Here is a 25,031-nt window from a genome sequence, read left to right on the forward strand (position 1 = left end):
AGCCGCGCGGAGCCCAGCGAGGGGCCCTGTCAGGCCAAGGGACAAGTCCTCCAGTGTGGAGAGGCCGCAGTCACCCCACTTCGCCCTGCTCACTCACTGCTCAGTGCTCTGGGTTCACTCCCACGCCAAGAAGCCCCTGCTGCAGCCTGCTATACTGCTGCTGCCTCATCAACTTCTCTGGCTGAAATTGCAGGGTGGCGGGGGAATCGTGTCTGTAAATATGACTGCACTGACAAAAAATGCCATGGTGCCTGTTTATCCGGCTGGGACTTTGGGGACATTCATATTGTCAGTGACAGCAGCCGAGCTGCAGTTCCATAAAACAGGTAACCTATCCAAAACACTACCCAATATAGAAATGGCCTCTCCTCAGAACGGCATGAACAGTATTTCAGTTGACAGTCAATATAATGGTTTAGATATGTTTTGCATTATTTCTGCATCTAATCTTTTCTGATAATAAATGCTGTTGAGATTAGGCTTAATTTATAAACTCAGTTTAAATTACATGATTACTTTACTTTGTTTCATAACACCAGTTTATACCTAGAAAATCTATCTTTATATGGAATATAAACATATTTCAAGCCAGCTCATCCCATCTTTTCTCAACATTGAAGGTTTATCATTTTACAGCTAACCCCTACACTGGATAGATACACTTTATCTTACAGTACTGGATAATGGTAATGTATTACAAACAATAAATTATATCTGTTGGATTGAAAATACTTGAAGCACACTTGAATACCAGAGAACATTGCTACCTCAAATAGAAATGGTTGCTAACATGAAAACATACAGTCCCGTGCTGTCACGTTCCTGACCTGTTTTCCTTTTTCTTGTATTTATTTAGTTGGTCAGGGCGTGAGTTGGGTGGGTTTGTCTATGTTTGATTTTCTATGTTGGGATGTTTGTGTTCGGCCGGGTATGATTCTCAATCAGAGACAGCTGTCAATCGTTGTCCCTGATTGAGAATCATACTTAGGCAGCCTGGGTTTCACGTGTGTTTTGTGGGTGTTTGTCTTGCGTGTAGTCGTTGTGCCACACGGGACTGTTTGTCGGTTTGATTTTCTATTTGTTATCTTGCTTCATATAGTGTTCAGTTCGATGCTAATAGATTATGGACACTAACCACTCCGCGTATTGGTCCGATCCTTCTCGCCTCTCCTCGTCCGAGGAGGAGGAATATGAAAGCCGTAACATGTGCAGGGCCGTGCACAGACCTTTCATGGGGCAGGTGCTCTAAATGAAAAAAGGGTGCACATCCCCCTTTCATAATCAATATCTAGGAATTCATAACATACCAATTGCCTCTTTAGCGCAAATTCATTTTTTTTTTAGCATAAGCCTATTTATTTCTGCAACAAAATACAAATTGTAAGCAAGCTATTATTTACAGTGCCTCCTAAGATATGATTGACATTGGGAAATAAGGGTGGGCTATCAGCTGATCATTGGCGTTGATGAATGATGTATTTGGTATTTTATTAGGATCTCCATTAGCTGTTGCAAAAGCAGCAGCTACTCTTCCTGGGGTCCACACAAAACATGAAACATAATACAGAACGTCAATAGACAAGAACAGCTCAAGGACAGAACTACATACATTTTTTTAAAGGCACACGTAGTCTATATATCAATGCATACACACAAACTTTCTAGGTCAAATAGGGGAGAGGCGTTGTGCCGAGAGGTGTTGCTTTATCTGTCTTTTGAAACCAGGTTTGCTGCTTATTTGAGCAATATGAGATGGAACGGAGTTCCATGCAATAATGGTTCTTTATAATACTGTACGCTTTCTTGAATTTGTTCTGGATTTGGGTACTGTGAAAAGACCCCTGGTGGCATGTCTAGTGGGGTAAGTGTGTGTCAGAGCTGTGTGAAAGTTAACTATGCAAACAATTTGTGATTTCAACACATTAATGTTTCTTATAAAAAATAAGTGATGCTGTCAGTCTCTCCTCAACTCTTAACCAAAAAAGACTGGCTTGCACAGTATTTATATCAGCCCTCTGGTTACAATGAAGAGCGAGACGTGCCGCGCTGTTCTGGACCAGCTGCAGCTTAACTAGGTTTTTCCTTGCAGCACTGGACTACACGACTGGACAATAATCAAGATTAGACCAAACTAGAGCCTGCAGAACTTGTGTTGTCAAAAAGCAGAGCATCCCTTTAGACCTCTCCCTATCTTTACAACCATTGAATATATATGTATTGTTTTTCCCTTTAATTTCATTTAACCTTAAATTTAACTGGGCAAGTCAGTTAAGAACAAATTCTTATTTACAATGACGGCCTACCAAAAGTCGAAAGGCCTCCTGCAGGGACGGGGGCTGGGATTAAAAATACAAATAAATGAAATAACAAATATAGGACAAAACACACATCATGACAAGAGAGACAACACAACACTACATAAAGAGAGACCTAAGACAACTACATAACATGACAGCAACACATGACAACACAGCATGGTAGCAACACAACATGACAACAACATGGTAGCAACACAACATGGCAGCAGCTAGGGTTGCACATTTTGGGGAATATTCAGAGGTGGAAACTTTCTGTGGGAATTAACGGAAATATGTGGGAATTAATGGAAATATATGCAAATTAATATTAATACAATTTAAATATAGATGTTTTTTGCATTGGATATATTTACTATATCATACGGAGAAAGAAACATAAACATTTGATCTTATCTTGAGTAGACATAATTGTAAATGATTAAATCCTTCCAATAGAAATTAAAAAAAAATATTTAGTTACGAATTTAACTTTAATTAAATGAGTTGACTCTTCACATGGGATGATTACACTGAACAACAAAACAAATGGAATATTGAATAATCCCCAATGATCCATCGCATCTCCCAAAAACGTTTATAACATATTCAAGAAAGCTTTAGTCTAGAAACTAAAGCTTTGGTTGTCTTCCTCTCAGGCTTTCATGTCTTCTCCCTGGACCTCCTCAATGTCCACCTCTTGAACATCAGACTCCGAGAACTCATCTTCACTGTCACTTTCCAAACTTGTTGAGGATGGCTTGTTGTCAGGCTCAAAGAGCCTCAAATTTGCCCTGAAAGCCACCAATCTTTCAACCCTTGTATTGGTCAGCCTGTTGAGTGAAGTGGGCAGGGCAGGGCAGTACAGATTTCATCTCTTACATCTGCAAGCAGTGTCCGAACAACAGACATGATGGCATTGTCTCCCTCAATCAGTGCAATGGCTACTGCTCCTCCAGGAGACTGTCAAACATGATGACAACACCACCCCAATGGGTGTTGCTGGGCAGCTTCAATGTGGTGCTCTTATTCTTCTCACTTTGCTTGGTGTGGTAGATGGCTGCTGTAACTTGATGACCCTTCACATACCTAACCATTTCATTGGCTCTCTTGTAGAGTGTATGCATTGTTTTCAGTGCCATGATGTCCTTGAGGAGCAGATTCAATGCATGAGCAGCACATGAGCAGCCATGAGCTGTTGCTATCGATAAGGTGTCTGATTTATCATTTTCACCCTGAATAGAAGTAGAGGGACTTTTGTCAGAGGTTGCTTGTTGTGAGCACTGAGGGAACTTTATGCACTTGGCCAGATGATTCTGCATCTTTGTTGAATTCTTCACAAATGATTTGACACAGTATTTGCAAATGTACACTGCTGCAGTAAAATGTCTCCACACATCAGATACTGCCCGTGCCATTTTCCTGTAAAGATTTAAAAAAATAAAAATACAATTCCATGTAAAGATAAATAGTTAACTTCTTGACGCTAGCGGACAGATTTTTTAATATTTTTTTTATAACGTTCCCAACGTAAACAGACTATTTCTCAGGCTCAGGTCGTAGAATATGCATATAATTTACAGATTAGGATAGAAAACACTCCAAAGTTTCCAAAACTGTCAAAATATTGTCTGTGAGTATACCAAAACTGATTCTGCAGGCGAAAAGCTGAGGAAATCCAAATGCACATTTGTGGCCTGCTGGAGGTAATTTTGCAGGGCTCTGGCAGTGCTCCTCCTGCTCAAAGGCGGAGGTAGCGGTCCTGCTGCTGGGTTGTTGCCCTCCTACGGCCTCCTCCACGTCTCCTGATGTACTGGCCTGTCTCCTGGTAGCGCCTCCATGCTCTGGACACTACGCTGACAGACACAGCAAACCTTCTTGCCACAGCTCACATTGATGTGCCATCCTGGATGAGCTGCACTACCTGAGCCACTTGTGTGGGTTGTAGACTCCGTCTCATGCTACCACTAGAGCGAGAGCACCGCCAGCGTTCAAAAGTGACCAAAACATCAGCCAGGAAGCATAGGAACTGAGAAGTGGTCTGTGGTCACCACCTGCAGAATCACTCCTTTATTGAGGGTGTCTTGCTAATTGCCTTTAATTTCCACCTTTTGTCTATTCCATTTGCACAACAGCATGTGAAATTTATTGTCAATCAGTGTTGCTTCCTAAGTGGACAGTTTGATTTCACAGAAGTGTGATTGACTTGGAGTTACATTGTGTTGTTTAAGTGTTCCCTTTATTTTTTTGAGCAGTGTATATTCACCCCACCCAGTATTGTAATCAAAACTTTAAAAAGCATGTAGTCCTTGGCTCAGACAGTGTAGTACAAACGTTACTGGGCACAGACAACAGCACAAAGGGCAAGAAGGTAGAGTCTTTGAATGAAGAGATTGAGATAAAACTGTCCAGTTTGAGTGTTCGTTGCAGATCGTTCCATTCGCTAGCTGCAGTGAAATGAAAAGACGAGCGACCCAGGGATGTGTGCTTTGGGGACCTTTAATAGAATGTGACTGGCAGAATGGGTATTGTATGTGGAGGATGAGGGCTGCAGTAGATATCTCAGATAGTGCGGAGTGAGGCCTAAGAGGGTTTTATAAATAAGCATCAACCAGTGGGTCTTGCGACGGGTATACAGAGATGACCAGTTTACAGAAGAGTATAGAGTGCAGTGATGTGTCCTATAAGGAGCATTCGTGGCAAATCTGATGGCCGAATGGCAAAGAACATCTAGCACCCTTACGTGCCGATCTATAAATGACATCTTCGTAATCTAGCATGGGTAGAATGGTCATCTGAATAAGGGTTATTTTGGCAGCTGGGGTGGAAGACGAGCAATTACGATAGAGGAAACCAAGTCTAGATTTAACTTTGATATGTGCTGAGAGAAGGACAGAGTATGTCTAGCCATACTCCCAAATACTTGTATGAGGTATTATACCTCAAGCTCTAAACCCTCAGAGGTAGTAATCACACCTGCGGAGAGAGGGGCATTCTTCTTACCAAACCACATTACCTTTGTTTTGGAGGTGTTCAGAGCAAGGTTAAGGGCAGAGAAAGCTTGTTGAACACTAAAAAAGCTTTGTGTAACACAAAATCCGGGGAGGGGCCAGCTGAGTTTAAGACTGTATCATCTGCATTTAAATGGGTGAGAGAGCTTCCTACTGCCTGAGCTATGTTGTTGATGTAAATTGAGAAGAGTGTGGGGCATAGGATCGAGCCTTGGGGTACACCCTTGGTGACAGGCAGTGGCTGAGACAGGAGATGTTCTGACTTTATACAATGCACTCTTTGAGGGAGGTAGTTAGCAAACCAGGCCAAATACCCCTCAGAGACACCAATACTCCTTAGCCGGCCCACAATAATGGAATGATCTACCGTATCAATAGCTTTGGCCAAGTCAATAAAAATAGCAGCACAACATTGCTTAGAATCAAGGACAACGACGACATCATTGAGGACCTTTAAGGTTGCAGTGACACATCCATAACCTGCGTGGAAACCAGATTGCATACCAGAGAGAATACTATAGACATCAAGAAAGCCAGTCAGTTGATTATTGACAAGTTTTTCCAACATTTTTGATAACAGGGCAAAATAGAAACAGGCCTATAACAGTTAGGATCAGCTTGATCTCCCCCTTTAAATAAAGGATGAACCGTGGCTGCCTTCCAAGCAGTGGGAACCTCCCCAGAGAGGAGAGGCAGGTTAAAAAGGTCAGCGATAGGCTTAGCGGCAATAGGGACAGAAACCTTAAAGAAGAAGGTTTCTAAACCATCTAACCCAGATGTTTTTTGGCGTCAAGTTTAAGGACCTCCTTTAGCACCTCCGACTCAGTGACCCCCTACAGGGAGAAACTTTGTAGCGGGGCAGGGCAAAAAGAGGGAGGAGCATCGGGGCTAGTCGCATTAGAAGGGGTGGGAGATGAAGAAATGTTGGATGGGCAAGGAGACAAGGCTGAGTCAAATAGGAATCCTGACTTAAAACTTCTTAAGGCTAGGGGGCGGTATTTTCACGTACCGATGAAAAGCGTGCCCAAAGTAAACTGCCTGCTACTCAGGCCCAGAAGCTAGGATATGCATAGTATTAATAGATGTGGATAGAAAGCACTCTGAAGTTTGTAAAACTGTTTGAATGATGTCTGTAAGTATAACAGAACTTATTTGGCAGGCGAAACAGCGAGGACAAACCATCCAGGGGAAAAAATGTTGCGGTCACTCTCTTTTCAATGATTTTCATTGGAATTCTAGAATTCTAAGGCAGTTGCTTACAGTTCCTATCGCTTTCCCTGGATGTCAACAATCTTTAGAAATTGCTTGATGTTTTTCCTTTGTGTAATGAAGAAGTAGGGCTGTCCAGAACGAGGGTCGAGTGAAGTGTACTGTTTGATAGAGGCGCGTGACCTGAAAAGCACGCTCCACTTTGTTTTCCTCCGGTATTGAACGCAGTTTATCCCGTCTTAAATTTGATCAACTATTTACGTAAAAAAATACCTAAGGTTATATTAGGAAAGTTGTTTGAAATGTTTGGACAAAGATTACAGGTAACTTATGAGATATTTTGTAGTCATGTTCTGCGAGTTGGAACCGGTGTTTTTCTGGATCAAACGCGCCAAATAAATGAACATTTTGCATATATAACGATGGAATTAATTGAACAAAAGGACCATTTGTGATGTTTATGGGACATATTGGAGTGCCAACGAGAAGAAGCTTGTCAAAGGTAAGGCATGAATTATATCTTTATTTCTGAGTTTCGTGTCGCGCCTGGCGGGTTGAATTATGATTTTCTGTCTTTGTTTGATGGGGTGCTGTCCTCAGATAATAGCATGGTTTGCTTTCGCAGTAAAGCCTTTTTGAAATCTGGCACTGAGGCTGGATTAATGAATTGGTGATTTAAAAAGCTCAGCCATGTGCTTCTTGTCAATAACAACCACATCATCAACTTTAAGGAACATGGGCAGCTGTGAGGAGGAGGGTTTATTCTCCAGGTCATTTTTCCAGAACTTCTTGGGGTTAGACCCACAGAGAGAGAACTGTTCCTTAAAGTATCTAACTATGGCCGTCCAGATAGCCCGATTACACTTATTTCTAATTTGCCTGAACGAGAGCCAGTCAGCCTGAGTATGCGTGTGCCGAGCCTTTCGCCAAATTCTTTCATGGTTGAACCAGGGGCCGAACCTGTTTTTAATACAAATTTTCTTTATGGGGTGTGTTTGTTAACAATATCACTGAAAATATCAAAAAAGAAGGTCCAAGCGTCGTCAACAGAGGGGATCAAACTGATTCTGTACCAATTTACAGAGGCCATGTCATGAAGGAAGGCTTGCTCATTAAAGTTTCTTAGCAAGCATCTATGACAAAATCAGAATCGGTTGTTTCACTGAGCAGCCATTACGAACATTATGACCATGACAGTTTACAATCTAAGGTAACGCCAAGTAATTTAGTCTCCTGAACTTGTTCAATAGCCACACCATTCATTACCAGATTCAGCTAAGGACTAGAACTTAGGGAATGATTTGTACCAAATACAATGCTCTGAGTTTTAGAGAGTTGCAGGACCTGTGTATTACTGCCCACCCAATCCAAAACAGACTGCAACTCTTTATTAAGGGTTTCAGTGACCTCATTAGCTGTGGCTGCTGATCCGTATACGGCTGAATCATCAGCATACATGGACTCACATGCTTTCTTTAATGCTAGTGGCAGGTCATTGGTAAAAATAGAAAAGAGTACAGGACCTAGAAAGCTGCTCTGCGGTACACCACACTTTACATGTTTGACATTAGAGAAGCTTCCATTAAAGAAAACCATTTGAGTTTTATTAGATATATAGCTCTGAATCCACGATATGGCAGAGGTTGAAAAGCCATAACACAAACCGTTTTTCCAACAACAGGTTATGGTCAATAATATTAAAGACTGCACTGAAATCTAACAATACAGCTCCCACAATATTCTAATTATCAATTTTCTCTCTCTGTTTACATTACATACACTATCAAGCATTTCACACATATTATTTAGATACTGACTGTTCGCACTTGGTGGCCTGTAGCAACACCCCAAAAGAAAAGTACTGAAAGCATAAGCTACAGCTAGCTAGCACTGCAGTGCATAAAAGGTGGTGAGTAGTTGACTCATAGAGAGAGAAAGACAATAGTTGAACAGTTCAACAAATTAATTTCTTCATAAATAAAGGTGAAGCAAGAGAGAGATTGTCATTTTTTTCACTTTCAGTTTCACTTACTTAGCTAGCAAATGCAGATGGCTTGTTTAGCCTACTCAACAGAGGGATACTATGTTAGCTATCGGGACAACGATGTAGGATGTGTGAGGATGTGTGTTATGACATGGTTTGCATTGGAATGTTTTTTTTGCCTGGTCACATACAGCTGATGTGTTGTGCATTGAAGTCTACAAACAATTGTAAAATGTGAGAGCAGGAGAGTGCATAGAGGCTACAAGCAATACAACGTGGCAGCTATGAAAGTGAACTGTGTTTAGGCGCGATCAGGGGTGTATTCCGTCCGACGATTCTGTTGAAAAACTTTTATTAAATGGAAGAAAACGAAATGGGGATAAAAACACCAGAATTTGTCCAATAGAAACTCTCGTTTGCAACTGTTGAACTAATGATTACACCCTAGATAAGCTAGATGCAGGCAAGAGTGTGCAAGGCAGTACTGAATGTGTCACAGTCTATCCATCGGTCACTGTCTGTCACCTCATATTTTTCTCTCGACCTGTGTGCACCTACAGTGTAAACTTTCATTCATAGGCTTGGTTGTAGCAACCTCAAGATGGGTATGGGGAAAATTTGAATATAATGTAGTAGCCTAAACCTATCGATGCTACATTGAACTGGGTGAATGGAATATGAATGTCAGTCATCCAACATCCGGTAATAGAAATAAGGCCATGCTCATAATTTTTTTAATTCTTCCTCCCTCATGGCACAGTGCCAAAGGTGACTTTAAAACAGTTAGAGAATGTATTGGTTGTGATAGGAGAAAACTGAGGATGGATCAACAACATTGTAGTTACTCCACAATACTAACCTAATTGACAGAGTGAAAAGAAGGAAAAATAGAAAAGAGTACAGGGCCTAGATAGCTGTCCTGCGGTACACCACACTTTACATGTTTGACATTAGAGAAGCTTCCATTAAAGAAAGCCTTCTGAGTTCTATTAGATAGATAGCTCTGAATCCACAATATGGCAGTGGTTGAAAAGCCATGACACAGAAATTTGCTCAACAACTGGTTATGGTCAATAATATCAAAAGCTGCACTGAAATCTAACAGTACAGCTGCCACAATCTTCTTATATCAATTTCTTTCAACCAATCATCAGTCATTGTTCAGTACATGTTGAGTGCCCTTCTCTATAAGCATGCTGAAAGTATGTTGTTAATTTGTTTACAGTGAAGTAGCATTGTATTTGGTCAAACACATTTTTTCCCAACAGTTTGCTAAGAGCTGGCAGCAAGCTGATAGGTCTGCTGTTAGAAACCGTAAAGGCCACATACCACTCTTCCTTAGCGGAATAACTTTGGTTTCCCTCCAGGCCTGAGGACAAAAACATTCCTCTAGGCTCAGATTAAAGATATGACAGATAGGAGTGGCTATAGAGTCAGAAATCATCCGCAGTAGCTTTCCATCTAAGATGTCAATGCCAGGAGGTTGGTCATTATTGATCGATAACAAAAATTTTGCCACCTCTCCCACACTAACTTTACAAAATTCAAACTTGCATTGCCTTTCTTTCATTATTCGTTTTTTATACATGAGTACGATGGCTCACTGTTTGTTGTTGGCATTTCCTGCGTAAGTTTTCCCACTTTGCCAATAAAGTAATCATTAAATAATTGGCAACATCAAATGGTTTTGTGATGAATAAGTTATCTAATTCGATGAAAGAAGGAGTTGAATTAGTCTTTCTGCCCATCATTTAATTTAAAGTGCTGCAATGTTTTAACCCCATCATTCTTTATATCATTGATCTTGGCTTCATAATACAGTTTGTTCTTCTTTCTGTTGAGTTTTGTCACATGATTACTCAATTTGCAGTAAGTCAGACAGTCAGATGTACAGCCAAACTTATTAGCCACTCCTTTTGCCCCATCTCTTTCAGCCATACAGTTCTGCAATTCCTCATCAATCCATTGAGCCTTAACAGTTCTAACAGTACGTTTCTTAACAGGTCCATGTTTATCAATAATTGGAAGAAGCAATTTCATGAATTCAACAAGTGCAGCCTCTGGATGCTCCTTATTAATCACATCAGACTAACAAATAATTTTAAACAGTTTCCACATAAGAGTCACAGCAAAATATTTTGTATGATCTCTTATTCAATGTTTAAGGCCCAGCTTTTGAAACTTTGTCTTTCTTGGATACAGACACTTTATTGTGATCACTGCATCCAATGGGTACGGATACAGCTTTAGAACAAAGTTCTGCAGTATAAGTAAAAATGTGATCAATACATGTGGATGATCTTGTTACTGTAGTGTTTGTAAACACCCTGGTAGGTTGATTAATAACCTGCACCAGATTACAGGCACTGGTTACAGTGAAAGGTTCCTCTTGAGCAGACAGTTTGATGAAAACCAGTCAATATTCAGGTCCCCAAGAAAGTAGACCTCTCTGTTTACTTCACATACACTATCAAGCATGTCACACATATTATTTAGACACGGACTGTTAGCACTTGGTGGCCTATAGCAACACACCAAAATAAAAGGCTTTAGATGTGCCAGGTGAACCTGAAACCACAATACTTCAATTACACTTGACATAAGATATTCTCTAAGCATTACAGGGATATGGCTCTGAATATATACAGCAACACCTCCCCATAAGCATTCCTGTCTTATATAGATGTTATATCCTTGTATTGCTACTGCTGTATCATCAAATTAAATATCTAAGTGAGTCTCAGAAATGGCTAACATATGAATGTTATCGGATGTTAGCAAGTTATTGATTTCATGAATTTCTAAGGCTACATATAATAATATGGGCTATTTTCATCCCTTTCCTGGGTAGCTTATCAAAGATAGACTTAAAATGGAAAAGAGCAAACAAAGCAAGAGAAAGAAATATACATTCAGCAGTCCATTAATCAGTTGGTGTGTAAGTATGTGTGTGTGCTGTGGGGTTGAAGCTACAAACCCATAGGCTTGGCTTTCTCATTCCTTCCAGGCTTTTTGGAGAGAGGGTGGACAATGAGCCCGTCATAACAGATGTAAGCAATGTCCCCACTGGCTCCAGCAGCTTTCATGGCTGGGATAAGTTATTTCCTCTTCTGGGACACAGCTTCAGGACAGTCCTGATTGAGGAAGATATACATTCCTCTCAAGTTCTTGGCACTTTCCAGAACAGCTACCTTGTCCTTGAACTTCAGGAACCTGACCACTATCGGCCTGGGCCTGTCACCTGGTCCGGTGGTGGGTTTTCCAGGCATGTGGGCGCGCTCCACCTCAACCTTCCTGTGGTCCAACTTCAGTTTTTCCAAGATCATTTCCCTCACTTTGTCCTCAGACTCCATCCAGGTCTCATGTGGAGATTCTGCAGTTCCGTCCACAACAATGTTGTTCCGCCTTGATTGTCCCTCGAGATAATCTGATTTCTCTGTCATTGTTATCATGGATTCACATACAAAACTGATGTCCTCTCTCAATGACTTACAGATTGATGTCATTTTGCCCTTCTCCTGAGTTAAACCCCTGAGTTAAACACCCCTGTGTTAAAACTTTGTAGGAGCACCTTTGGCAGCGATTACAGCTGTGAGCCTTTCTGGGTAAGTCTCTATGAGCTTGGATTGGATTGCATAACGTTTCCCATTATTCTTTTCAAAATGGTTGTTGATTATTGCTAGACAACCATTATTGCTGGACAACCATTTTCAGGTCTTTCCATAGATTTTCAGGTAGATTTAAGTCAAAGCTGTACTCTGCCACTCAGGAACATTCATTATCTTCTTGGAAAGCAACTCCCGTGTAGATTTGTCATTGTATTTTGGGTTATTGTCCTGCTGAAAGGTGAATTCATCTCCCAGTGTCTGGTGGAATGCAGACTAAAACAGGTTTTCCTCTAGCATTTTGCCTGTGCTTAGCTCCCTTCCGTTTATTTTTTATCCTGAAAAACTCACCAGTCGTTAATGATTACAAGCATACCCATAACATAATGTGGTCACCACCAAGCTTGAAAGTATGGAGAGTGGTATTCAGTAATGTGTTGTATTGTTTTTTCCCCAAACGTAACACTTTGTATTCAGGATAAAAAGTGAATTGTTTTGACAATTTTTTTCCAGTATTACTTCACTGCCTTGTTGCAAACAGGATAAATGTTTTGGAATATTTTTATTCTGTACAGGCGTCCTTCTTTTTACTCTGTCAATTAGGTTAGTATTGTGGAGTAACTACAATTTGTTGATCAATCCTCAGTTTTCTATCACAGCTATAAACTCTGCAACTCTTTTAAAGTTGCCATTGGCCTAATGGTGAAATCCATGAGCGGTTTCCTTCCTTTCTGGCAACTGAATTAGGAAGGAAGCCTGTATCTTTGTAGTGACTGGGTGTATTGATACATCATCCAAGTGTAACTAATAACTTCACCATGCTCAAAGTGATATTCAATGTCAATGTTTTTGTTTTTGACCCATCTACCTATAGGTGCTCTTCTTTTTTTCTTCTTCTTCTTTTTTTTTATCCCCTTTTCTCCCCAATTTTCGTGGTATCCAATCGCTAGTAATTACTATCTTGTCTCATCGCTACAACTCCCGTACGGGCTCGGGAGAGACGAAGGTCGAAAGCTATGCGTCCTCCGAAGCACAACCCAACCAAGCCGCACTGCTTCTTTAACACAGCGCGCCTCCAACCCGGAAGCCAGCCGCACCAATGTGTCGGAGGAAACACCGTGCACCTGGCCCCCCTTGGTTAGCGCGCACTGCGCCCAGCCCGCCACAGGAGTCGCTGGAGCGCGATAATACAAGGAAATCCCTACCGGCCAAACCCTCCCTAACCCGGACGACGCTGGCCCAATTGTGCGTCGCCCCACGGACCTCCCGGTCGCGGCCGGCTGCGACAGAGCCTGGGGGAGAACCCAGAGACTCTGGTGGCGCAGTTAGCACTGCGATGCAGTGCCCTAGACCACTGCGCCACCCGGGAGGCCTATAGGTGCTCTTCTTTAAAAAATAAAAATGTAAATCACCTTTATTTAACCAGGTAGGCCAGTTGAGAACAAGTTCTCATTTACAACTGTGACCTGGCGAAGATAAAGCAAAGCAATGCGACAAAAACAACAACACAGAGTTACACATGGGATAAACAAACGTACAGTCAATAACACAGGATAAAATCTGTATACAGTGTGTGCAAATGAAGTAAGGAGGTAAGGCAATAAATAGGCCATAGTGGCGAGGTAGTTACAATTTTAAGCAATTAACACTGGAGCGATAGATGTGCAGATGAGGATGTGCAAATAGAGATACTGGTGTGCAAAAGAGCAGAAAAAACAAAAACAAATATGGGGATGAGGTAGGTAGTTGGTTGGATGGGCTATTTACAGATGGGCTGTGTACAGCTGCAGCGATCGGTAAGCTACTCTGACAGCCGATGCTTGAAGTTAGTGAGGGAGATAAGTTTCCAACTTCAGTGATTTTTGCAATTCGTTCCAGTCATTGGCAGCAGAGAACTGGAAGGAAAGGCGGCCAAACGAGGATTGACTTTGGGGATGACCAGTGAAATATACCTGCTGGAGCGCGTGCTACGGGTGGTTGTATGCTCACTATGGTGACCAGTGAGCTGAGATAAGGCGGAGCTTTACCTAGGAAAGACTTATAGATGACCTGGAGCCAGTGGGTTTGGCGACGAATATGTAGCGAGGGCCAGCCGATGAGAGCATACAGGTCGCAGTGGTGGGTAGTATATGGGGCTTTGGTGACAAAACTGATGCACTGTGATAGACTGCATCCAATTTGCTGAGTAGAGTGTTGCAAGGCTATTTTGTAAATGACATCGCCGAAGTCAAGGATCGGCAGGATTGTCAGTTTTACGAGGGTATGTTTGGCAGCATGAGTGAAGGAGGCTGTTGCGAAACAGGAAGCCAATTCTAGATGTAATTTTGGATTGTAGATGCTTAATATGAGTCTGGAAGGAGAGTTTACAGTCTAGCCAGACACCTAGGTATTTATAGTTGTCCACATATTCTAAGTCAGAACCGTCCAGAGTAGTGATGCTAGGCAGGCGGGTGCGGGCAGCAATCGGTTGAAGAGCATGCATTTAGTTTTACTAGCGTTTAAGAGCAGTTGGAGGCCACGGAAGGAGGCATATCTTTGCGAGGCATTGGAATACCTCCCTGGCATTTGTGGTTGAATCTGTGTTTGAAATTCACTCCTCAACTGAGGGACCTTACAGATAATTGTATGTGCTGGGTACAGAGATGTCATTAAAAAAAGCATGTTAACCCTTTGAGGTCGATGTCCGCGCCCTCGCGAAAATCAAATTAGCATAATATAAAAATCCCTATAAATATCTGTCATTTTAACCCCCTAGAGTCGATTGACGCACCGGCGCAACAATCTAAGTTACATAACAAAAATCCCCCCCAAAAATCTGTCATTTTTTATATTTTATTTTATCCCCTTTCGTGGTATCCAATCGCTAGTAATTACTATCTTGTCTCATCGCTACAACTCCCGTACGGGCTCGGGAGAGACGAAGGTCGAAAGCCATGCGTCCTCTGAAGCACAACCCAACCAAGCCGGACTGCTTCTTAACACAGCGCGCCTCCAACCCGGAAGCCAGCCGCACCAATGTGTCGGAGGAAACACCGTGTACCTGGCCCCCTTGGTTAGCGCGCACTGCGCCCGGCCCGCCACAGGAGTCGCTGGAGCGCGATGAGACAAGGATATCCCTACCAGCCAAACCCTCCCTAACCCGGACGACGCTAGGCCAATTGTGCGTCGCCCCACGGACCTCCCGGTCGCGGCCGGCTGCCGACAGAGCCTGGGCGCGAACCCAGAGACTCTGGTGGCGCAGCTAGCACTGCGATGCAGTGCCACCCGGGAGGCCCCAAAATCTGTCAGTTTAAGCTAGCGATATGTTTTTTTTCCATCCACCAGTGTCGCACTTACGCATCTGCGGTGAAAGGTGGCAAAGATAGAGCTGTGTTTTTTAACAGCATGAGACATCCTGAAAATTGATTTAATCATGGAAATGTCTGTGGCGTCAGAATGGTCTGACCTACAAGATGGTGTTCTCCGTTTTTCTCTACGACCCACAGAAGAGAGAAGTAAACTAGGAGAAAAGGGAGAGCCAGCCAGAGCAATAGAGCATGAGACAGAGAAATTAATGGATAGACATCGGTGAGATAGTTACCAGTCTCTCTCCCCCCCAAAAAGTCAACCTCAGAGCCCATTCTTCCTTGCCATTGGATAAGAAGATTGTGACATCACCAGCCCCAAACACTTCCTCTTCCTGGGTCCCCCTCAGCCAATCATAAAGCCCCTACACAAGCTGATCCATCCCTTCCACCTGTCCTAATTTTGCCTGATTCCGTATAGTTTTTTTCATCAATTCCGTTTTCCATTTTTCCCAGTTCCGTTCACAAAAACCAAATTGAATGTTCTAAGTCCAAAAAAATGTTTACACCACAACAGAAGACCACTTTTGAGGTCTGGGAAAAATGAAACGTTTAAAGTTTTGTGTGTAGTTACCCTTTAATTCGAACCAGGAAGAGACCGTTGTTTGGTTAGTGGTGTTTCTGTAGACTCATGTGATTTCAGAGTTTGCAAAACAAATGGCCACTGGATTGATTTAAATGATCATAATATCATTCTGTCAGGTAGGCATAGGCTACATTGTAGTTAACATTTTAATTGAAAAGGTTTTTGGGAAAGCCTTTCCATCTCTACCAGAAGATTGTTATAATTTGCTTCATCGCTAACGGCTACACAAAGTGTAGACATACGTGCCGTTTCAGAAAGTTTCTGGAAATACGAATCACTGATGCATTTCTGTGGCGAACTTCACAATGTCACAACGACTTGCGGGCAGTGGGTTCAGAACAACAACAACAAAAACTGTTTACAAAAAAATGGTATACCCCCACCCAAAAGGGCACTTGGTGAGTGGTATTGCAAAGGGGCATGTGCTCTGCACAGGTAGAGCCCTATCTGTGCACATGCCTGGTCCTGTGTAGTCAGTGGGCACTCTGAGTCCCTGTCAAGATTTCAAAACAGGTGGTTAAGTGTTGAGAAGTTAACTCCTGTTTCCAACTCCATACAGGGCAACAGTAGCCTACTGCCATTAGCCTGTGTGTGGCAAGAGAGAGAGAGAGGCTTCTTTATATTGAGTGGAGGGTAGGGGGATGACACTGACCTGCCTGTTCCTCTCATCCATGATCCTCGTGATCTGTATCTTCTTCCGTCCCATCTCTACGTCCTGTTCGGTCTCTCTGACACCTCAAGAATATCAGAAAAACAACAGAGCTTGTCTTCTTTCCTTCACTCCTAGCACATTGTACAACACTCTACTCGGTTTTACTCTCTCCTTCTTGTGACCACACCACAATCTGCAGGAGAGAAAGAGAGAGAGAGATAGAAAGAGGAAAGAACAACATATTTGTTTTATTTAACCAGGCAAGTCAGTACAGAACAAATTCTTATTTTTACAATGACGGCCTACCCCAGACAACGCTGGGCCAATTGTGCGCCGTCCTATGGGACTCCTGATCACGGCCGGTTGTGATACAGGCCAAGATCGAACCAGGGTCTTTAGTGACGCCTGTAGCACTCATATGCAACATAACACTGAGTGATCTCTTCTCAGACACATCAAAGCAGCCAAGGACTCTGTATTCCATTCCCTGACACATACAGAGAGGATCTGAGAACGACCGGAGAACATGATGTCTCCTTATCTCCCCACATGCACTTCCACAGCAGCTGGAGCCACTTGCAGAATACTTCAGACTTTAAGGGGAAACTGTTTAGAAAATGCGAAACGCAATTGCTATGTCCTTAGTGTTGAATAGGCCTGATTCAGAAGCAATGAAAAGACTTTGAAAAGCATTTTTAACTTAATTGTGAAATTATGTTTTCCATTTGAAGTGAGAAACTACTGCATTGAGCTGTTATTGAAGTGAACCTTGCCATTTAGAGCTGCTGGTGATGACTCCCAACCAAGTACATTTCTACTGGGTTTATCTTTCTTCGATCTTAAAGCCTAATAACCAGTAACAGGATGACAGAATCACAGAGCTTTAACTAATACATTCTCTCTCTCTCTCTCTCTCTCTCTCTCTCTCTCTCTCTCTCTCTCTCTCTCTCTCTCTCTCTCTCGTCTCTCTCATCTCTCTCTCTCTCTCTCTCTCTCTCTCTCTCTCTCTCTCTCTCTCTCTCTCTCTCCTCTCTCTCTCTCTCTCTCGTCTCTCTCTCTCTCTCTCTCTCTCTCTCTTCTCTCTCTCTCTCTCTCTCTCTCTCTCTCTCTCTCTCTCTCTCTCTCTCTCTCTCTCTCTCTCTCTCTCTCTCTCCTCTCTCTCTCTCTCTCTCTCTCTCTCTCTCTCTCTCTCTCTCTCTCTCTCTGTGTGTGTGTGTGTGTGTCTACACCTGGAGTCAGTAGAAAGTCTCTATAAGATGCCTGTGAAGACAGAGCTTCACTCTTCCGTATCTGACCCAGGCTGCTCCCAGCTTTGCTCTTAAGATGATTAAGAGTGCACCTCGTCTCAGGTTGACATCCTCAGGTTTAAATCTGAGGTGGATGAGGTGGTTCCCACGTGAGGTGCTCTGCCAACCTGGCGACTGGTTCAGACTTCAGCAGGCCTTATGAACGCTGCTCCACTGCTCTAAGGGAAATACAGTACCTTTAAAATCACAATACTCACAATGACACAGGTTTTTACAAATGTTGGCAAATGTATAAAATAAAATAAACGGATATAACATTTACATAAGTATTCAGACCCGTTGCTTGGAGACTCAAAATTTTGCTCAGGTGCATCCTGTTTCAATTGATCATCCTTGAGATGTTTCTACAACTTGATTGGAGTCCACCTGTGGTAGATTCAATTGATTGGACATGATTTGGAAAGGCACACACCTGTCTATATATGGCCCCACAGTTGACAGTGCGTGTTAGTGCAAAAACCAAGCCATGAGGTCAAAGGAATTGTCCGTAGAGCTCCGAAACAGGATTGTCTCGAGGCACAGATCTGTGGAAGGATACCAAAGTATTTCTGCAGCATTGAAGGTCCACAAGAACACAGTGGCCTCCATCATTCTTAAATTTACGTTTTTTGGAACCACCAAGACTCTTCCTAGAGCTGGCTGCCCTGCCAAATGAGCTATTGGAGGAGAAGGGCCTTGGTCTGGGAGGTGACCAAAACCCGATGGTCAGTCTGACAAAACTCTAGAGTTCCTCTGTGGAGAGGGGAGAACCTTCCAGAACGACAACCATCTCTGCAGCATTCCATCAATCAGGCCTTTATGGTAGAGTGGCCAGACAGAAGCCGAAAGGCACAAAGATTCTCAGACCATGAGAAAAACCAAGATTGAACTCTTTAGCACCAAACCTTCTCAGACCTGATGAAACCAAGATTCAACTTTTTAGCCTGAATGCCAAGAGTCACGTCTGGAGGAAACCTGGCACCATCCCTACAGTGAAGCATGGTGGTGGCAGCATCATTCTGTTGGGATGTTTTTCAGCGGCAGGCACTGGAAGACTAGTCATGATCGAGGCAAAGATGAACGGAGCAAAGTACAGAGAGATCCTTGATGAAAACCTGCTCCAGAGCGCTCAAGACATCAGACTGGGGCGAAGGTTCACCTTCCAACAGGACAACGACCCTAAGCACACAGCCAAGACAATGCAGGAGTGGCTTCGGGACAAGTCTCTGAATGTCCTTGAGTGGCCCAGCCAGAGCCTGGACTTGAACCCGATCGAACATCTCTGTAGAGACCTGAAAATAGCTGTGCAGCAACACTCTCTATCCAACCTGACAGAGCTTGAGAGGATCTGCAGAGAAGAATGGGAGAAACTCCCCAAATACATGTGTGCCAAGCTTGTAGCGTCGTACCCAAGAAGAATCGATGCTGTAATAAATGTGCAAAAATGTTAAAAAAAAATGTTTTTGCTTTGTCATTATGGGCTATTGTGTGTAGATTGATGAGGGGGAAAAAACGATTTAATACATTTTGGAATAAGACTATAACCTAACAAAATGTGGAAAATTTGAATGGGTCTGAATACTTTCCGAAGGCACTGTATATACCTCTCCCTGGAGGAGCATTCATCACTGACACAAAAAAATGCATATACAACTACATTTCACCATAGAGCTGAACCTCTGAATGAAGTTAACGTTAGAGTATTCAGCCCACGTCCAGAGATACAGTCAGCATTACAGACTACTGTGTGGTTACACTTGAGAGCTGACTAACATCAGGGGACCAGAAATGGCCAGTTCCAGTGGCATACAGTAATTTGGGGATTTGTGACACTGGCATTATAGTGTCTGGCTGTCTGAATCTAACCTCCACTGTTAGGCAAACTCAACATGAGTTCACCTAGCCAACAACCCACGCATGGCTGTCCACAGTAAGGAAACTAACCACGTAAAAACCCATTAAGAATTTCCCTAAACCACATCACAACACACCAGTGAGAACGACAGTGTACTTTTTCATTCACCGTTTCCAAATACTCATACTGACACTTTCTACTGGTGTGTCTATATGAGTGTGTTTGTCTGTCTGTCTCTTACTTTGAAAATAAGTTATCTTGCTTGTCTTGACACTGTATTGTACAATTGTACAGTAGGCCTGAATCTATTGCTAGTAAAACACACACATTCCACCACGTCTCTAAACTGTGAGAGGATCTGTCATAGCAGTGCAGGACAGTGCAGGTTCTTGTGGTGTAATGCCTTCTGTCATGACATTTTTGTTACATAAATATGAGATGACAAGCTGAGGCCCCTCAGACACCAGGTGTGTTGCACTCCGCTTGGTACAGCCACTCTGAAGAAATATATTTCCTTATTCTATCTGTAAACCTAGATTTACTTGCATCATTTTACTTGAATGAGAGTAATAATTAACACAGTGCAAGTTGTTTTCCATTACAAAAATGCAGGCCAATTTTATCCTAATAAAAGGTGTTGTGAATCCCAATGTAAAATCTACACATAATAACTGGTGAATATTAAGGCATACTTTTTTAAAATTTAACTAGCCAAGTCAGTTAAGAACAAATTCTTATTTACAATGACGGCCTACCGGGGAACAGTGGATTATCTGCCTTGGTCAAGTGCAGAACAACAGATGTTTACCTTGACAGCTCAGGGATTCGATCCAGCAACCTTTCGGTTACTGGCCCAACGCTCTAATTGTCTGAAACCTGAATGTTTTACCTCATTATGAGGCATGTCTTACCTTGCTTCAAAGTAGCATATAGACAAAATCCCACCGTAGAAACGTGGAGGCAATTATTTTTATATTTTCTTTCTTTAATTTTCTAGCAGCCAAAGGCATTATCCTAATCATATTGGCAACCCATGATAGTTGCATCTTTAAGTCCCTCCTCTTTCTAACGGATATTTCCATCTCTGTCCATGAAACCACTTGCATGTGCGGTGCACATTTTAGAACAGTGTTTTCCTGCAAATTGCATTTTGGACCATTCACGCGTAGGCCTACTGCCGTGTGTACATTGCATTGCTGTGCCTAAAATGTGAAAAAATGACAGTTTATCAACATTTTAAGCCAAACATTCCGATCTGTTCCATCAGCTCTATTAATTGATAGGCCGCATACCTCCACTACACTACTTTCATCCCCTCTGCTGCCCCGGCCCTGCCCTGCTCTGCTCTGTCACCCAACAAGATTAGGACAGGTCTCACAGCCAAGACTATAACTCTGCTCTCTACCTACCTAACTCTTACACCTGTGAACAAGTTCACTTCACATTCATCAAGCAGTTAACCAACCCAAAAGCATTTATTTTAGTTTCGTTATGGATGAAGTTTAACTTAATTTTTACTTTGAATGTTATTGTGTAGGCAGTTATGTGAAAAGGTATAAAACAGTACATTTAAACAGTAAAGGTGTTGATTGTCTGTCTCCCATCTGGTTTCTCTTTTGGGGCAGCAAATAGCCAGGTGGTTAACTTCTCTGGGATATGTGGGACGCTAACGTCCCACTTGGCCAAAAGCCAGTAAAAATGCAGAGGGCCAAATTCAAATAAATTACTATAAAAATCAAACCTTCATGAAATCACAAATGAAAGACACCAAATTAAAGCTACACTTGTTGTGAATCCAGCCAACATGTCTGATTTCAAAAAGGATTTACGGCGAAAGCACACCAAACGATTATGTTAGGTCAGTACATAGCCACAGAAAAACACAGCCATTTTTCCAGCCAAAGAGAGGAGTAACAAAAAGCAGAAATAGAGATAAAATTAATCACTATCCTTTGATGAGATGACATCCTTCATCAGATGACACTCATAGGATTTCATGTTACACAATACATGTATGTTTTGTTCGGTAAAGTTCATATTTATATCCAAAAATCTGAGTTTAGGCGGGACTCTACTGTCTCACTTGGCCAAAAGCCAGAGAAAATGCAGAGCGCCATATTCAAATAAATTACTATAAAATCAAACTTTCATTAAATCACACATGAAAGATACCAAATTAAAGCTACACTGGTTATGAATCCAGCCAACATGTCAGAATTCAAATAGGCTTTTCGGCGAAAGCAAACGATGCTATTATCTGAGGATAGTACCATAGTAAACAGAGAGAGAAGCATATTTCAACCCTGAAGGCGCGACACAAAACGCAGAACTAAAAATATAATTAATGCCGTACCTTTGACAAGCTTCTGTTGTTGGCACTCCAATATGTCCCATAAACATCACAAATGGTCCTTTTGTTCGATTAATTCCGTCGATATATATCCAAAATGTCCATTTATTTGGCGCGTTTGATCCAGAAAAACACCGGTTCCAACTTGTGGAACGTGACTACAAAATATTTCTAAAGTTACCTGTAAACTTTGCCAAAACATTTCAAACTACTTTTGTAATACAACTTTAGCTATTTTTTTACGTAAATAATCAATAAAATTGAAGACGGGATGATCTGTGTTCAATACAGGATTAAAACAAACTGTAGCTTCTGGTCATGCACCTCTAACAAACAGGACACAACAAGTGACCATGATTCAAAATGTCCGTACTTCTTCATTACACAAAGGAAAAACCATCAACCAATTTCTAAAGACTGTTGACATCAAGTGGAAGCGGTAGGAACTGCAAGAAGGTCAATTAGAAATCTGTATTCCCAATGAAAATCCATTGAAAAGAGAGTGACCTCCAAAAAAAAAAAAATCTGAATGGTTTGTCCTCGGGGTTTCGCCTGCCAAATAAGTTCTGTAATACTCACAGACATGATTAAAACAGTTTTACAAACTTCAGAGTGTTTTCCATCCAAATCTACTAACAATATGCATATCTTATCTTCTGGGGATGAGTAGCTGGCAGTTGAATTTGGGTATGCTTTTCATCCAATCGTGAAAATGCTGCCCCCTATCCTAGAGAAGTTTTAAGGAACAGGAAAAATATAGCCATGCTAATGATAGGCCTAACCATCTTCTGGTAGATGGAAAGACTTTCCCAAAAACCTTCTCAGTTAAATGTTAAATAATAATGATATTTTGAGCTAAAGAAACACTGCTAATCAACAATAGTACTATGTTCCAGCACACTGGAATAAAATAGTAACTACCCTCAAATGTGGTTTTGTCACGCCCTGGCCTTAGTTATCTTTGTTTTCTTTATTATTTTAGGTCAGGGTGTGACATGGGGGATGTTAGTGTGTTTTTGTCTCGTATAGGGTGTTTGTATTGTATAGTAGTGAAAGCGTAGTGTCCAGAGCATGGAGGCGCTACCAGGAGACAGGCCAGTACATCAGGCCTGCTGGAGGTCATTTTGCAGGGCTCTGGCAGTGCACCTCCTTGCACAAAGGCGGAGGTAGCGGTCCTGCTGCTGGGTTGTTGCGCTCCTACGGCCTCCTCCACGTCTCCTGATGTCCTGGCCTGTCTCCTGGTAGCTTCTCCATGCTCTGGACACTACGCTGACAGACACAGCAAACCTTTTTGCCACAGCTCGCATTGATGTGCCTTCCTGGATGAACTGCACTACCTGAGCCACTTGTGTGGGTTGTAGACTCCGTCTCATGCTACCACTAGAGTGGGAGCACCGCCAGCATTCAAAAGTGACCAAAACATCAGCCAGGAAGCATAGGAACTGAGAAGTGGTCTGTGGTCACCACCTGCAGAATCACTCCTTTTTTGGGGGTGTCTCGCTAATTGCCTATAATTTCCACCTTTTGTCTATTCCATTTGCACAACAGCATGTGAAATTTATTGTCAATCAGTCTTGCTTCCTAAGTGGACAGTTTGATTTCACAGAAGTGTGATTGACTTGGAGTTACATAGTGTTGTTTAAGTGTTCCCTTTATTTTTTTGAGCAGTGTATATCACGCTGCGCCTTGGTCCTCTCTTTCACCTAAAGACGATCGTGACAGGTTTAAGCATTGTTATGGACTTAGAACATACATACATAATTTTGTTGTTTTTCTGTAAAAAAAAGAAAGAAAGTGTGACTAAGAATGAAAACCTGAAAAATGTGGGAAAATATGAAACCTGTGAATTTATGACTCAGTTTATCTGTTTCAATAGTAGGCCTACTACAGAATGAGCCTACTGCACAGAACAGCTTGGGTGGCCTGACTGTGAAAGACCAATACGGGATTCATCATTTTAGTTAATTCGAAGTGTATGTCACTGTTTCTCATATACTTTTTCACACAGGGTGTCTTTCCTTTGCCAAGGGGGCCATTTGGAAAAGAAATTGGCAAAATTAGAGTATACCCACTTCTCCAGGCACCACTACACCATTGGCTAGCGCTAGTCGGCTGTACCTGCACCAAAACTTCTGCATTTTTCATCCTAAATCTTGTTCTCCATCCTCTTTTTAAATATTGAGCCAACATGTTTTCAGTACTTATATTTCCATCACTGATCAAAACTCATTTTCTCATGTTCTCTTTTGTCTCTCTGTAGAAGACATACTGTACAGTGAGAAATATGTTTGGAACATCAAATCGGAATAAAATTGCAGTCTCGAATCGCAATATACATAGAATTGTGAGAATCGCAATACATATCATCTTGGCACCTAAGGTCTCTGGCAATTCCCAGCCCTACTATCTACAGTTGAAGTCGGAAGTTTACAGGTTGGAGTCATTAAAACTCGTTTTTCAACCCAACAAATTTCTTGTTAACAAACTATAGTTTTGGCAAGTCGATTAGGACATCTACTTTGTGAATGACACAAGTCATTTTTCCAAAAATTGTTTACAGACAGATTATTTACCTTATAAATTCACTGTATCACAATTCCAGTGGGTCAAAAGTTTACATACACAAAGTTGACTGTGCCTTTAAACAGCTTGGAAAATTCCAGAAAATTATGTCATGGCTTTAGAAGCTTCTGATAGGCTAATTGACATCATTTGAGTCAATTGGAGGTTTACCTGTGGATTTATTTCAAGGCCTACCTTCAAACTCAGGTCCTCTTTCCTTGACATCATGGGAAAATCAAAAGAAATCATCCAAGACCTCAGAAGAAAAAATTGTAGACCTCCACAAGTCTGGT

General features: G+C 42.0%; 1 protein-coding gene across 10 annotated transcripts in view; it reads right to left on the bottom strand.

Moving 5' to 3' along the window:
• LOC129867070 (myocyte-specific enhancer factor 2A-like) overlaps nt 1–25,031 on the bottom strand; it is a 124,554-nt gene that overhangs the window by 72,903 nt on the left and 26,620 nt on the right. For 7 of the 10 annotated variants that reach the window (XM_055940228.1, XM_055940226.1, XM_055940219.1 and 4 more), the window contains exon 3: nt 16,686–16,878. In XM_055940228.1, the coding sequence (XP_055796203.1) occupies nt 16,686–16,739 (54 nt within the window). In that variant the 5' untranslated portion in view covers nt 16,740–16,878. Of the gene's footprint in view, nt 1–16,685; nt 16,879–17,914; nt 18,004–18,024; nt 18,151–25,031 lie in introns of those variants that run through there. The other 3 variants (XM_055940221.1, XM_055940220.1, XM_055940222.1) reach the window with 3 other exon arrangements.

Source organism: Salvelinus fontinalis, chromosome 12, assembly GCF_029448725.1.
Source record: "Salvelinus fontinalis isolate EN_2023a chromosome 12, ASM2944872v1, whole genome shotgun sequence".
Classification (NCBI taxonomy): Eukaryota; Metazoa; Chordata; class Actinopteri; order Salmoniformes; family Salmonidae; genus Salvelinus; species Salvelinus fontinalis.